General features: G+C 42.2%; 1 protein-coding gene across 2 annotated transcripts in view; it reads right to left on the reverse strand.

Moving 5' to 3' along the window:
• The window catches only part of faf1 (Fas (TNFRSF6) associated factor 1), a 75,431-nt gene that overhangs the window by 17,599 nt on the left and 42,899 nt on the right, over positions 1-14,933 (reverse strand). For both annotated transcript variants that reach the window (XM_078285696.1, XM_071921805.2), the window contains exons 9-15: positions 14,626-14,721; positions 14,335-14,458; positions 14,104-14,167; positions 13,905-13,986; positions 6,931-7,085; positions 1,249-1,385; positions 982-1,070 (exon numbers count right to left, since the gene is read on the reverse strand). In XM_078285696.1, coding sequence (XP_078141822.1) covers positions 982-1,070; positions 1,249-1,385; positions 6,931-7,085; positions 13,905-13,986; positions 14,104-14,167; positions 14,335-14,458; positions 14,626-14,721 — 747 coding nt within the window. The remainder of the gene's footprint in view (positions 1-981; positions 1,071-1,248; positions 1,386-6,930; positions 7,086-13,904; positions 13,987-14,103; positions 14,168-14,334; positions 14,459-14,625; positions 14,722-14,933) is intronic.

Genomic DNA, 14,933 nt, shown 5'->3' on the forward strand with positions numbered 1-14,933 from the left:
GCTCAACTGTCCCAACAACAGCCCTCTTCCCTACCTCATGTGAAGTAAGTTTTATGACTGGCTATAGATACAAATGACCAATCTGGGCACTTAAGGGTACAGCTCGAGATGGCTTGAGTTTCTACCACTCTCCAATTATGCCTAAGAGGCGCGTGTATACGACTCCCAACCCAGTTCAGCTGAAACTACGCCGTCGTCGTGTGACGAACCTTTCGTCCAGCCTAGAAGTCATTTTCATTGGCTAACATGATGTGGCCACTGACTGTATGGTGTCCCCACATAGAGAGAGACCGTTTGTGTTTACTATTAACACTTACGTCGCCTCCTTACTTTCTTTTAGAACGCCACATCAGTAAAGTTCAAAGTACATTCGTTGTCACTGTATTACCATCACTGATAAACTTCACCATATACTGTAGGTTAAAAAGGCTTTTTTGTACAGTGGGTGCTGGGATAGACTTTACAGGCTATGTTCTATGCAAAGAACTTGCGGCTCAAATGTATTGAGATGAAACTGATTAGACATGGTTTTCGATTGTATTGTTAGCTTGAAAATTAGATATTTTGCCTCTTTCATCCCTTTGGTGTCCTTTGGTATAAAGCCATCACAGACTGGCCAGTTTGGTAAACATAAGCCGGCTATGCGCTGTTTACTGACATCCCGCTACATGACTTAAGGGAATTAAAGTTCAAAATTTTCAAACAGTTACCTCTTGCTGTCACTTGGAGCCACGAAACTGCGAAGTTGCCTAGTGTAACTTTAATGGATTCTCTCATTTGAAACGAAACAACTTCCATCTGAATGTAATATTACCAGCGAACAAAATGTAAGTGGTGAATAGATTCAATCCACATGTCTTTTTTTAACTAATTCAAATTAGTGAATTATTACTAATTCAATTTCCTATATCTCTAAGAGACAGAGCTTAACACTGATGTAGGACTGTAGTTACAGGGCTCCTGACTGCTCCAACACCTCACCTCGTCCTTGATGTCCTCTTGTTGCTGTGCTGTGAAGATCTCCATCGCTCCCATTAGCCTCATCATCAGCTCGTCCACTGTCGTATTGCCTGATGAAGAATTAAAAAAAACAAAAAACACAAGCAATTTAAGAGCAAACAACTGAAAAACCCACCATTCCAGCCACAGTGGTGTAATTTGAGCTATAAGCTTTGAGTTTTTACATTGATAAGAGACAATTATAACCGGTATTGTGGATAAGAATATTATTAACTAATTGATAATTACCTTGAATAACATTTAAAACTTCATTGGATGTGCGTTTGCCCATGACTATGAGGAGCAGGGGGAACTGGTCTGTCTTGTATGTCCGTATAGTCTGTGCCACCACGCTGCCAAAGTGCCTCGTACACATGGTGAGTAGTCTGGAAGACAAAGGAATCAATCCAATTCAAATTTATTTTTCATTCTATTTAAATCGCTTGATTGTTGTTCTTGGCACTGAACACATTTCAGAGCCTGGAGTTTTAAAAAAATATAGCAACAGAAAATACACAGGCCATCAGGCAACAAGACACACACACACACGCACACATACACACAAGCATGTGCACACACGTGCACAAACCCACTTTTACAAGATATGGAAAAGGAGGCGTATGCTCCATCATTTCACATGCACAGCAGAAAAGAGAAATACACACAACTCGTGGCATTAAGGACTTTAAAACCAATTCTGCTTTTTCTTATTCCATCAGAGTGACATGCTGTCTAAATTGGAACCGCAGATGAATTAGTATTCCTCACCAGACGCCCAGAATTGATAGGGCAAGAGAGGATTTCTTATTCCATTACAAAGACAGAACTTTTTAAATTAACATTTCAGGGAGGGAAAAGGGTAGCAGGCAGCCGGGGCCCTGCCGAGCTCCCTGTAAATGTCATAATATTAATGAATTGCTATAGACTGAATGTAAATATAGATTAGCTTTTTCTCCCGCCTTTTAATAAGATCTACTTTAATAACTGGCTGGTAAAATAGAGAAGTAATGGAATGGATGGAGGGATGGAGGGTCAGAGGGAAGAGGATGGATGGAGGGGATGCGGTCTAAGAGGGGGTGTAACTCATTAAAATGTGAATTCAAAGTTGAGGGAGCTACTTGCAGACTTTTCAAACTATGATATGAAGCACGTCAGCTCATTGCGGTACTATTAAAATTATGATCAGACCAGTATATGGTGAAAATATGGACGGTATAGTGACAGATCAGTGAGGTATAACTAAAATAAGAAACTCCTGCCCATCTGATTTAAACAAAACATGTCCAAAATCTTGAACTTTGGGTGACCCATGTCTTGGAAGGAAGAGATTGGGTACCCTAATTCCTGATGATCAGTTTGTCCCTGACACTTGTCCCTTTAAAGACCTAACCCCAGGCAGACCATGACAATAGCCCAGAGGGAAACTCTAACCTGTAATGAAAGACCAGGGAACAATGGACACTAACTTGAAGGGTAACCCAACCTTAATTCTCCCATCAAACACAAGCCAACCTCCTTTGGTTTCTATCTAAAGACTGAGGAGTCAATCCACCACAGTAAAAATTATCATCACAAGACAAAAACTGCTTGATCTGGAAACACAACCTAGACTTAACTTTTATCCACTGTCGCAAAGAAATGAGAGAAATGCTGCAATCGGGATATGAAGCACTCGATACAAATCCACCTATAGAACAAGTACTGACACAACGTCGAGTGCAGGATGAAGTCAAGCTGCCCGGGAGCCGAGTTGAACAGTTCAGCACAGCCTCATCCAGCCATAACATAACATGGTCAAGAATGTAGCCTCGTCTATATCAAGCCTTGTGGCCCTTAAAAAAACCTTCAGGGGGAACCCAATGCAGAGGAAACACCTGCATGGAGCTTGCAACTACCATGAACTTAGGCCTTTGGTTGGCTGCCTAATATGATTGACAGGTTCTAATTTGTCACCCATCCCATCTCTCACTGCACATCCAGGTAGCTAAAATAGTTAATGTTTCCCCGGACTGTCAAGCTGAATTTCTTCACATCAAGGTGGTGCGTGAAGATGTGAGTAGACTGGTTGGACCTGCCATTCGCTTCAGTGGCCCGCTGATGAGTCAGGCTAGTACAGTAGCACTGCAGGGAATATTTTTGCCAGACACCTGTATGGGAACATGTATGGGAACCGGATGCTCTGCTTGCTCACTATGTAATACACTCTTTGTTTCAGAGCAAACATGGACATGTTTTGATTTGAAAATGACATTTTTTTCCTCTCAAACAGTAATTGTGTTTTCAGCTCTGAGGATGTCAAGGTGACTAGTCAAGTGTACAGAACAGGTTAACCTGTTCACTTAGGCTGCGTTCACACATAGCGTTTTTTTCCCAACTGCCAGCGCCTTTTTTTCATTAAAAGTAATGGGAAGCGGCCACAAGGCACACAAACGGCGGCCGCTTTCGAACGGCGTTTTTTTGGAAGAGCGGAGCGTTTTCAGAAGTTGAAAAATTTTCAACTTTTCAGAAAAGCACTGGGTGATGTGAACCGCTTTTTCCACACAAAAAAATGCTGTGTGAACGCAGCCATATCCCTGCTCTTGGTATTAAAGACACTAAATTACACTTCAAGGTCTTCTAAAATGACTTGTATGAATATACCATTGACCATACAAACCGCTACAATCCAACAGATGAAAGATTGGTCAAGAAAACAAATGCAGAGTTTAGTTTACTCCTCAGAAGTACATGTGCATACATGTTAGCATGGAATCAAATGTATAAAACACCTGAAGGAGCATGACTGCACTCTCATAAAATGATTTAAGAATTTCAGTGTGTTTATCTACTGATAGTTTCAATATTTGCCATGCGTCAAGACAGTACAGTTCCTGTATGATATATCACATTCATTTCCCATGGGTGACAATTACACTGGCATGCAATCAGCGGATCTGCTTTTATGCATAATTAATCATTTAACTGGAAGGACTGTGAGAATGCAGAGAGGCAAAGCAACAGGCACATTCCAATAGCAGCAGGTTCATCACACACGCGCAAACACACACACACACACACACACACACACACACACGCACGCACACAGTCAGGATACCTTCTTAACAGCCTCTGTGATTGATGCCAATCAGCAGTCACTTTGGATCAACCAGAGAGCGTGAGAATGTGGAGAAACGGCGTATGTGTGAGTAAGTGTGCACATGTGCATGCATGCGTTAGCAGCAAAGCTGTGACTAGCTGTGTGCGATGAAAAGCTCCAGATGTTGCCTGGCTTTTAATGTGCAATAAAAAGGCTCAGCTGGGGCAAAAAGCAAAGGAGGCGAACAGGAGAGAAAGAGAAAGGAGATCAGAATGAAGGAAGGAGAGAATATCCTTAAAAGAAATAATGGAGGGGTGAGGTCAGGGTGCGAGTCTTTCTTAAATGGCTCCTACCAGGGGGCAGGCTTAACTCTGGAGGGGCTGGGGAGAGGGAGAGAGGGAGGTGGTGAGATAGAGAGAAGATGGAGAGAACAGGAAGGAGATGAGAGGAGAAGGAAAGAGGCAGAGGTAACATGAGGGGAAGAGGGAGAGGGAGAGGAGAGTCAAGGTTTGCCCTGGGCACAAGGCTAATCAGTCGGCCCAATCAAACCTCACCACAGCCACACACTTGAACCTGGGTAGGACAGGATAGGCTGAATTTATGTAGGAATTCTTTCCCCACATTGTTCAACAAAATTAGCCATCCAGTCCATCCTAGTAGTTGGACCTGTGCCATGACTAGGTGTTGCAGAGACCAGTTCACTACCAACACAGGTTGGTGGAGCTGCGCCAGGGCCGTGAGCATAAGGAGAGAGATAGAGATGTTTGGACTCCAAGAGAGCCCTTCATCTCCCACTGACCCTCCATTCAGTCAGCTTAGTCAAGACTGCCCAATCAGGGGCCTCATCATGCAAACACAACGCCTTTTGTTAGCATGCCACCTCCCCGCTTCAAATGAGAGTCTGAAGTTGAAGAGAGAGGGAGAAGACAGAGAGAGAGAGAGAGGGTGCGAGCATTGGAGTGGGGGTTGAATGCCAGCAATTAAGATGTCATCTTCAATCTTTCAAGTCCTTCAGATTTAGTCACACCACAATATAGATGATGGTTTTTTTTTTTTTGTCAGATTCAACAGTTTGCCTGCTTGAAATTTAAGGCAGCTATATCACAGTATGCAGTGGAGGGAGCAAGGCACTAATGGAAGCTTGTCTGCCTGAATTGCCATAGACATTAAACTCCTCTAAACAGAAGGCCTACTCACAGATAGAGCTGCATAATGAACTGCACAAATATCAAAATTGTGATACTGTAACAAGAGGCTGAAATTTCTAAGAGAGCAAGATGTTTTAGACAACTTCCTTTCTGGCCCTTTGCAGAACTCCTTGCCCACAAATCAAGTTGCATGGCACAGAATATCATTTATTGAAAAACACTCAATATCCACTTTATTGGGTACACCTCCCAGCTCAGTCCTTCAGACAGCGAGTCACATATAAATAAAGCATAAGTATAAAGAATGCAGTCAGGGTTGAGAGAGGTTCTGTTATTGTTCAGCTAAACTTTACAATGGGCAAGAAGGGTGATTTAAGTGACTTTGAACATGGTATGATTAGCAGTGCCAGACACACTGTTTCCCAGAATCTCAAAACAAGGCTGTTATCCTGAGATTTTTGTGCATTAAAGTGTCTAGTATTTACTGAGAATAGTGTTATAAATAAAACACCTCAGTGACAATTTCCACAGGCAACAACGCCTTGTTGATGAGAGGTCAGTGGACAATGGTCAGACTTGTTCAAACTAACAGGCGGGCCACAAGTATACAAATAACAGCCGACTACAACAGTGGGGTGCAGAAGAGCATCTTAAAATGCCCAACTCGCTGAGCCTTGAAGCGAATGGTCTACAGCAGCAGAGGATCGTGCCAGGATCCACTCCTGTCAGCTAAGAACAAGAAGATGAAGGTACAGTGGGCACGATAACAAAAACTGGAGGACTTAAGAGTGGAAAAATGTTGCAATGTGCCGGTGGATGGGTCAGAATTGGCATACCTAGCATGAATCTATGGATCCATCCTGCCTGGAGACAACAGTACAGGCTGGTGGCGGTGATGTAATGGTGTGGGGAATGTTTTCTTGGCACACATTAGGCCCCTTAGTATCAATTGAGCATCGTTTGAATGTCACAGTTACTCACACATTGTTGCTGACCAGATGCTTCCTTTCATTGCCACAGTCTACTAGGCTTGGGCCGATATTCAATATTATCGAATATGTAATTTGGAAGAAATAAAATAAAATAAAATTTGGGCCGGACAATATTGTGATATTTAATTTTGGATATCGCCCAAGCCTACAGTCTACCTTTTTTCAAATGGATATTTCCAGAACAAGAATACACCATCGCCTCAAGATGGTTCCAGGAACAAGACGGTGACTTTAGTTTACTCCAGTGTAGTCCCCAGATTTCAGCCCAATGGGGCAGCTATGGGACAAGATGGAACGGTATGTTTGCAGCATCAATGTGCCGCTGAAAATTCCCTATTGGACGTTTCTAGCACTTTCTTGAATGTGTGCCTCGAAGTATAAAATGGACACAGAGTTTGTTTATTTCATTTGTAATGAACAAATCCGAAGCATTATGATTTTATAATTTCCCCCCCAAAATGTTTGGACAAAAATGTATAATTTTTATAAATCATTTCTAATTCATAAATTTACTGACTAAACAAGACATTATATTGAAAAAACCTGTGTCCATATTCACACCACCTGTCAGCAAAGACAGATAGACAGTGAGACACACACACACAAATAGATAACAAGGGAAAAAAACAACATGATATTATTGATAAATCCTGCAGCTTTACTCACAGCAGGCCACCTGAAAATAATGAAAGACCCTGCTGGCTGACTCTCGTACCTGGCTTTGTTAGCTTCTTTAGTGACGTCCCAGGCCCATGTTATGAAGTTCTGGCTCAGGTAGGAGACGATGGAGTCGGCACACATCATCTGGGAGCAGAAGACGTTGCTGAGGACACTCTCATCGTTGTGGAGGTAGATGGCCAGCAGCTTTCTCTGCAGAGGAGAAAAGAAAGGAAAGGAGGGAGAGAGAGAGAGATGGAGAATGAAAAGAGGTCAGCATACCAGTGTTTCCTTATGGACGATTTTCTTAACAGGGTGGAAAGGCCACTGAAACAACATTTTAGACCATGTGGCACAAAAACTCTATTGACCCCAATTCAATTTAAGTTTCTTCACTCGTCGTAGTTTATTCAATGGTCGGGGAAACGATGCAGCAAACTGTATAGTTGGTAGTTTAGTGTTTGTGTGTGAAGAAAGAAACATTTTTGGATTAAACTCCAACCAATTAGGGATTAGGAATTGACCAGCTAAAACACAAAGACCTCAAGAAATCATCAACCTCAGTCTCTTCGTGCCATTACTATATCTTCCGATCCACAGGGATGTGATCAGCAACACAAGAAGGAAACATTAACAGAAAGGCAGAGAAAAAAGGAGGAACACTGTGATGTCCCACTAGAAATGAATGGATGTTAAAACACCATGAAATTCTCAACAAATCCAGCCCTCTCAGATGTCTTGTATGTCCTTGTAGTGTGAGATCTCTGAACCATGTGCGGGTGTCTCATCGCTGGAGAGACATTTCCACACTACATGACCATAAAATGACATGAGAGACCATTAGGAGCAGCGGCAGCATTGCTTCCATAGACCAAAGCAAGGCCACAACTGGCAAAAAAAGCAAATACCAAACAAAATCAAATGAAGAGCGGTGTAAATAAAACTTCTCTTGGAGGCGACGAAGATATGGAGAAAACAAAACAGACAAATCACTCTATTTATTTTACACCAAATGCCAGCGGCCTGCTCAGGTTAGTAGCGGCAGGGCCAGACAATATTGACGAAGCTCCAAATCCAAGGATATTGACACCATCATATAAGCCTGGCAGATTCTCCCCACTGACAAACTAATTAAAAAACAAACACACCCACAAACATAAAAGGTTCCAGGGGACGATGTAGGAAATAATGCTCTCTAAATTACATGTGACTTCTCTTGCTATAAAAAACAAAAAAAACCTTCACTCTCAGTCTCTGCTTTTTTTTTTTTTTTAAACCACGACTCTGAAGGGGGACTGGAGGGGTCCATTTCTCAGGAGCAGTAAACTAGGCTGCATATGCCAAAAAGCAAAAAATCCACACAGGGCATAAAAAGTGAGGGAAAGTGAAAGACGAAGTTGTGCTATATTGTGGCCTGTGTAGAATAGGAGTGGGAGAGCACTGCTGTGTTTGCTCAACGATTAGTGCTTTAGAATAATCTCCCGGGCTCCTAGAGAGAAGGAGCTGGGGGCTCTTTCATTGGACCGATTCAACGGCCTGAAAAGATTAAACACTCATGCTGAGAAGACAAGCAAATTCAGTCTTGAGAGAGGAATGAGTGAGAGAGAGGGGAGGGAGAGTTTTAGAGCATAAAAAAGCCCCTCATACACACTCAAACGCTGACACACCAACACACATGCACACGGATGCACAGACATGAGCGAAGGACTCGTACTCACATACATGCTCAATTAGAGCAAGTGTAAAGACTAATCAAAGTGGGCATTTTGGCCAACTGAAGGTTCAAATAACATCAACTCCTTCATCTTAGTTAAACTGTCCATACCCCTCTGTTCCCTCTCCTCTTTCAAGTCTGATCTTTTGTATTGCTTTTCTTAGCAGGGAGGAGCAAATCCCCAGTTCAGCTAAATTACTAGGTCCAACCTGAGCTAGATAGTGACCCCATAGCCCTTCCTCACACCTGTTCACCTAAATCTAAGCTTGCTTTGTGTGTGTGTGTGTGTGTGTGTGTGTGTGTGTCACTAAAGAGTTCACACAGCAGAATAGTGGCAGCATTGACTCAGTTAAAGCCTCCCTACTAGTGTATAATCATTACTCCTCTTACTCCACAGTTCGATGGCCAGATGGAGTCAATGCTACATCTGGTATAAATCTTCCCATTCAAATTTACGATGCCAACGTTTTTCTAAAGTTTAAAAATTGACCTGCATGTTAATGAAGCAGAGCCTCATGGGTATGAACTGAAGAGTATTTATTGTGTTGTCTGCTTATAGAAGACCTCTGGATCGATGGGTATGTGTGGCAGCATGGCTAACACCAATATACCGGGTGTGGTCACCATGCTATCCTTCTGCTTCTTCTATGGCTAAAACTCTACAGTAGAGCCAAGTGGAGCAGGCCAGGGCCAACTGTACATATACCTCTAACATTAGTGCTGATGGTGCTGTTTTTGGCACTGACTGACTTATGTCAGTAATACCGAAAAACGTTTGGTGCCAAAGTTCAGTACTGTAACAGTTAATCTTCCATTGTCTTTCATCCAAACACCATACCTGTTCTTTGATTTAAGTGACTGCAGATTGGCTCGCTAGGTTTCCTCTTGCCACGGGCAGGAAAAACAAACTTGTCCAGGCATAACTACAGAATCATCTCTTTGTTTGTTCCCAGTAAGTACAAAATGTGGTAAAAAACAGGTCTGGCTACATTTTACTCAAAGTGACAGCAACAGCATGCAGTGCCATAGTTGTGACAAGACACTAACTGCCATGCCCGACAACACCTTGAACCTCATGAAGTATTAAGTAATCTCTGGAAGCAAAGCCTCCCTTATCAGGCAGAACATACGAAATGTAATAGAGACCCAAAGAGCATTGTTAATCAAATATGATGTACCATCTGACATTTTAACTACATATTAGCAGTACAGATTCCTTTAAGACATTTGCCCTACATGTTGCATGTCTTGGATATGTTTTGGTCAGGCACTCTTCTTACTTTAGTGAGGCACAAAGTGTGTAGCTCCCATGGCAAAAAAAAAGTTCTATAATTGCAGACACTTGAATGAAATTAATCTTGATTTAGCAACCACAACAAACAGGTTTTGGCTGTTCAGCCTTCACCAGTATCTCACAACAACTAAACTGTACTTGCATCCTAGTTCCCATAGCCGACTGAAATAGAGACAACAGTTGTATATACGTAAACCCAAAAGGGACAGAGAGAGAGAGACTGTTCTCACATCCTATTGGGATTTTGTGCTTTTTGAACTGTGCTATTATCTGTAACATGAACATCACTCTCTCCCTTTAACTAACACAGACACACATTAATGGGAGGGCAAGAATTAGAGGAGAGAAAACAACTTCTAAACGATGCTGCAATCAGATGAGTCTGAGAAGTAAAAATTCAGAAGGATTTTCACACACACACACGCCTCATTTTCCCTCCGACATGGCTGGTTTGTTTTGCTAAGGCAACATGACACTTGTGAAACAAGCGTTTGTTTGGTTCAAACAAATGAGTCTCTGTACTGCGGGTCATTAGGACAGGCAGGTGTATTTTCCCATCATCCCTGTCTGCATGATATGGGCCCATAAAGAAACAATCCACTATCTGCACAAGAACATCGTACCAGACACTTCACTTCAGTGTGTGGCACAAAAGAAAAAGGTTCAAGCTCTCAGTGGAGCATAGTGGAGCTCTGTGGGTCAGTGGAGTGGAGTGAAGCACATCAGCATGTACTCTGATTGTTGTGGGTTCAAGTCTGCCTCACCACCTATGTTGCAATGTCTCTTTACCTCCTTTCCTGACCGCTTCCACTACACTATCCATCAAAACAACACAGTCTCAGGATACATCCTAGTAAATCAGATGGCTGTGGCATATAAAGCACTAGGGCTGGGCATCACAAACTATCATATGTATCACATCATTTTATTATAAAGAAATATCAAAAATCTATCAAATGTATCAAAAGGTATTGAAACACGTCAAAATGTTGTATTCTTACAATGAAAACACAAATCTTCTGGTATTTTTACTGAGGAAATTGAGTATGATCTCATTCTATTTAGAAAAGCAGGTGTCACATGTAAATGTTGCATAGAAAGTAATACTCCACAACATTATGACATGCTTTCATAACCTGTATCAAATCTGAAGTATCATTACTGGTAAAGAAAGTTTCTTTTGATTCACAGCCCTACGTTGGGAGTTTTACTCTGATACACAATATTTGCTGAATATTTTACCCTCTCTCTCTCTTCCATCGTTGCCATCACTCTCTACCAATTAGTTTCAAATGAAGCAGAAATGTCATAAAATCATCTTTAAATTAAAAAAAAGTCAAAGTCCTCCATTTTTTAAAAACAAAAACATTAAGAATGTGTCACCTGTGACAGACAGCCATTGGTTTAAATTAGGGCCCTTTTTCAGTGGATGTTATCTGTGCTATGTTGGGAGGAGGCTTTTAATCATTAGTATGTTTAACAGGGCCAGGGGAGACCAGTGAATGAAATACAGGCACGGACAGAAAGGTACAGAGCGAAGGACGGAGAGAGAAGTCAAGAAAGTGATTGTTCCACGAATGGCAGGCTCAGTCTGGAAAAGCAAACACTTCAAAATGAAGAGCTCAAATGACTGATCCAGTGACCTCCCACACACAGTGGGAAAACACATTCAGATCGATGCTCAACCACACAGGAGGTTCTCAACACCCCGCTGAAAACACATTACCTCTTTATAACATAGAAACGCAGAGATAATCAGAATGACCCCTCCTCTTTCAGACGGTTACGTAGGTGTGATTAAACTAATCAAATTCAGTGAGAGCATTGAATTACATGTTTAAAGCTGAATAGATATCTTTGGGTATGTAAGCTTCTGATCATCTACTGATGGTTTGTAGGTTCTCTACACTTTGTCAGTACCACTACAGATTTGATTTTTAATTATTCATCTCATCTATTGGTGAGAATGGAATGACAATTTCAGATTCACTCCATAAATCATGAGCAAGTGTTCCTGGTGATTTATAACTCTAGATCTAGATGATATAGATCTATATGGCTTATGGCATCCTGGTAGGTGTGATTTGGTTTTCCATATTGTTATCTGCAAGCTCAGATTTGAGTAATTTCTGCAAGCCTTAAGATATCACGTTAAGACATGAAGAAACTATTATTACTAAAAAAACAGCACCATCACAAAATTTGAGAAGCCTAGAATTTTAAGGAAGTGGGCCTTGACCATAAGGTCACTGGTTGTACTGGGCAGCTTCCAGGTGTGAATGTGTCTAACTGTATAAATCTGAAGCATGGGGTTGCTGGAAAAGAGTAAGCATGCTCAGTTAAATTACAGTTAAGATTAGGTATAGGTTTAACTCTAGTCTTAAGTAGACATCTCAACAACACTCTACACTGCTTTTTACAGACCACTAAAAAGCTGCCTAATGAAACAGACTAATAATGTTAAGTTTGTCCCACGTTTGCGAGCTGAACATTGTACTGCATCAACATAGCACAAGACAACAGTCCTGAGAGGCATGGTCAACATGAAGTGACCAACAGCTCTTCCAGCCGGTATCCATTTCACCATCTCTCTCTTCGGTGATGCTCTTTCCTCTTGACTCTGCGAGGCTATCGCTGGGGTTTAAAGCGGATACTTGGCAGTGATAAATCCCTGAACTCTCCTCTCCAGCAAGGCTATGAATTTTGATGTGTCTTTGTGTGTGGCAGACAGAGGAGAGGAGTGGAGGGCGGAGGAGAGTGGGGTTAGCGCGATTAACCGCTGCGTTGATGGGGATTTAGTGAGGATCGTGGCTAGTGATGGGTGGCCTATCTCTCTGTACGCTCTGACTAACCACTGATCCCCAAGAGGGTTCAGCTGAGCTCAGCTCAGCTCTGCGGCCCAAAGCATTTTCATTAAGGATGGATTGAGTCTATCTCAACAGCCCCCAACACACACCTTCAGAAACACTTCATCAAATGTAGTGTTTTGCTTAGTGATTAGCCTCTCCCAGGATTTGAGAGAGTGAGACTGATTCCTCTGTATATAAACCCACCGAGTCCCCCTCCTCCTGTCAAATCTGCCCTATTCCAATATCCACTTAATGAAGTAGGCTCTTGGCTTTCTACGATGAGGACAGAGAGAACTAGATTTCTTTTCAAAAGGACGAGAAGAACGGAAGAGGGGATGGATGGATAGAGGGAAAAGGGGAAGGTATAACAGTGTTCCCATGTGCCACTGTGTAATGAAACAGTCAATTGGTTTTCAGTTTTCTTTTTAAACGTCTTTTCATGATCTCAAGCTTCCCTTAAACCCATTCCCACCACAGCACATTTGGCAGGCTAAATCAAGCTCCCCCAAAATAAAATTAAATACAGTGAAAATGAACACTATTTCGACCCCCTGTGCTGTGTAGAGTACAGTGGTACAGTACAGAGTGTGAACACCAGGGAGACATGGGCCATATTGTGCTGGCTTAGGAGAGGAGATCAGCTGGGAAGCAGGCAAGAAGCCAAGCTTCTCTTTAGCTTTCTTTTTCCATCTCTGTCTATCACTCTCTCTCCATCCCTTGCTCTTCCCTCAATCTCTCATGCTCTTATTCCTCCCATTCTTCTTCCATTCCTCACCGAGTCTCTCACTTTGAGTTTTACTTTTTCACACCTTTCCTCTCTCCATTCTGACCACGTTCTCTCTATTCTGCTCTTCCTGTCTGTTCCTCCATCCCTCCCTCCCTCCCTCCCTGTGCCTGGTGATCTGAACCCCCCTAACATCTTGCTGTGTCCTCACAGTCTAATAAGACTGTAATCCACACAAGCTGTCAGTTGATACAAGCCTCCTTAAAAGGACAAAAGCCGAGAAACGAGGGGGAAAACTGGACGGCTAAAAATAAAGCCTCAGCTGTCAGGGTGAAAATTTGATGAGGGTTTCGATGAAATGATATCAAATGGTGGCCCTGAGGCCTTCTCCACACTGTAACACATAGATACAGGCGGTTTTGTGTGCGAGTGTGCTCAGGGTGCTACTCACGTCTCTAGCTTTGCCGTAGAAGGCCTCTTGAGATGCTGCCTCCAAAGACCCAATGAAGAACATCGGGTGGATGTCTCCATACCTACAAGACACACACACACACACAGGCAAGCATATATAAACACATTGTTACACCTCGGCCTTCCATGGAAGCAAGGCCCTTTAAATCAATAGCAGCAGCACCCAATGCTTTACCCACCTTGTAGAAAATTCGGCAGTAAAGTGCAGTAAGGCATCACCTTCGTTCTCACTATTCTCTGGCACTGCAAGGGGACAAACGGAATTAAATGGTTAAACTTAGGATGTGTTACTGAATAGTTAGAAAACATATAAAACACATAAATAAGCATTTAGTAACGAGGTGCTACAGAACAAATTAAAGTAACAAATCTAATGACAAAATCTGCATCAATTAAACTATTTCACGTACTCATAGGTGCTTTCCGACAGGTCGAGGAACCGACTCCAAACATCTCTGAATCGTCAACACCAAACTCTGATGCATCCTCAAAATCATCCCCCTCGCTGTCACTGATCATATGGACATCTGCGCACTGTAGACATAAATTATTCATTTATTTCCAAACATATTTTAGGGTTAGCACATTTAACAGAAATATTTTGTTAGCATGTTTGATTAGTTAACATATATTTATGAGGCACGGGGGGAAAGTAATCCACGGCATGGAACTAAAGTGTGTGTGTGTGTGTGTGTGTGTACCTCTTCTGTGGGCTCCTGGGTATTGGCTGGTGAGGACCTTCGACACACACTGAGGTGATGGCAGGGATAGCTGATCCCAGAGACAGCTAGCGTCATCTAACACACAGACAAACACACAGAAAACATTACAGTTAATTTCAATTCATTTCAATTTAGTGCAAATCAATGCAGGCAAACTGACTGAAGACAAGTTCATCATTCATGGGTTAAAGGCTCTCATTCCCACTTATGTGCCGATTCAAACTCAGATTTTGAATAAAAGACTGAAACACTTAAGACATCAACGCTACATCTAGTCTAGCAAGCTA

This window comes from Centroberyx gerrardi, chromosome 9 (assembly GCF_048128805.1).
Source record: "Centroberyx gerrardi isolate f3 chromosome 9, fCenGer3.hap1.cur.20231027, whole genome shotgun sequence".
In the NCBI taxonomy this organism is placed as follows: Eukaryota; Metazoa; Chordata; class Actinopteri; order Beryciformes; family Berycidae; genus Centroberyx; species Centroberyx gerrardi.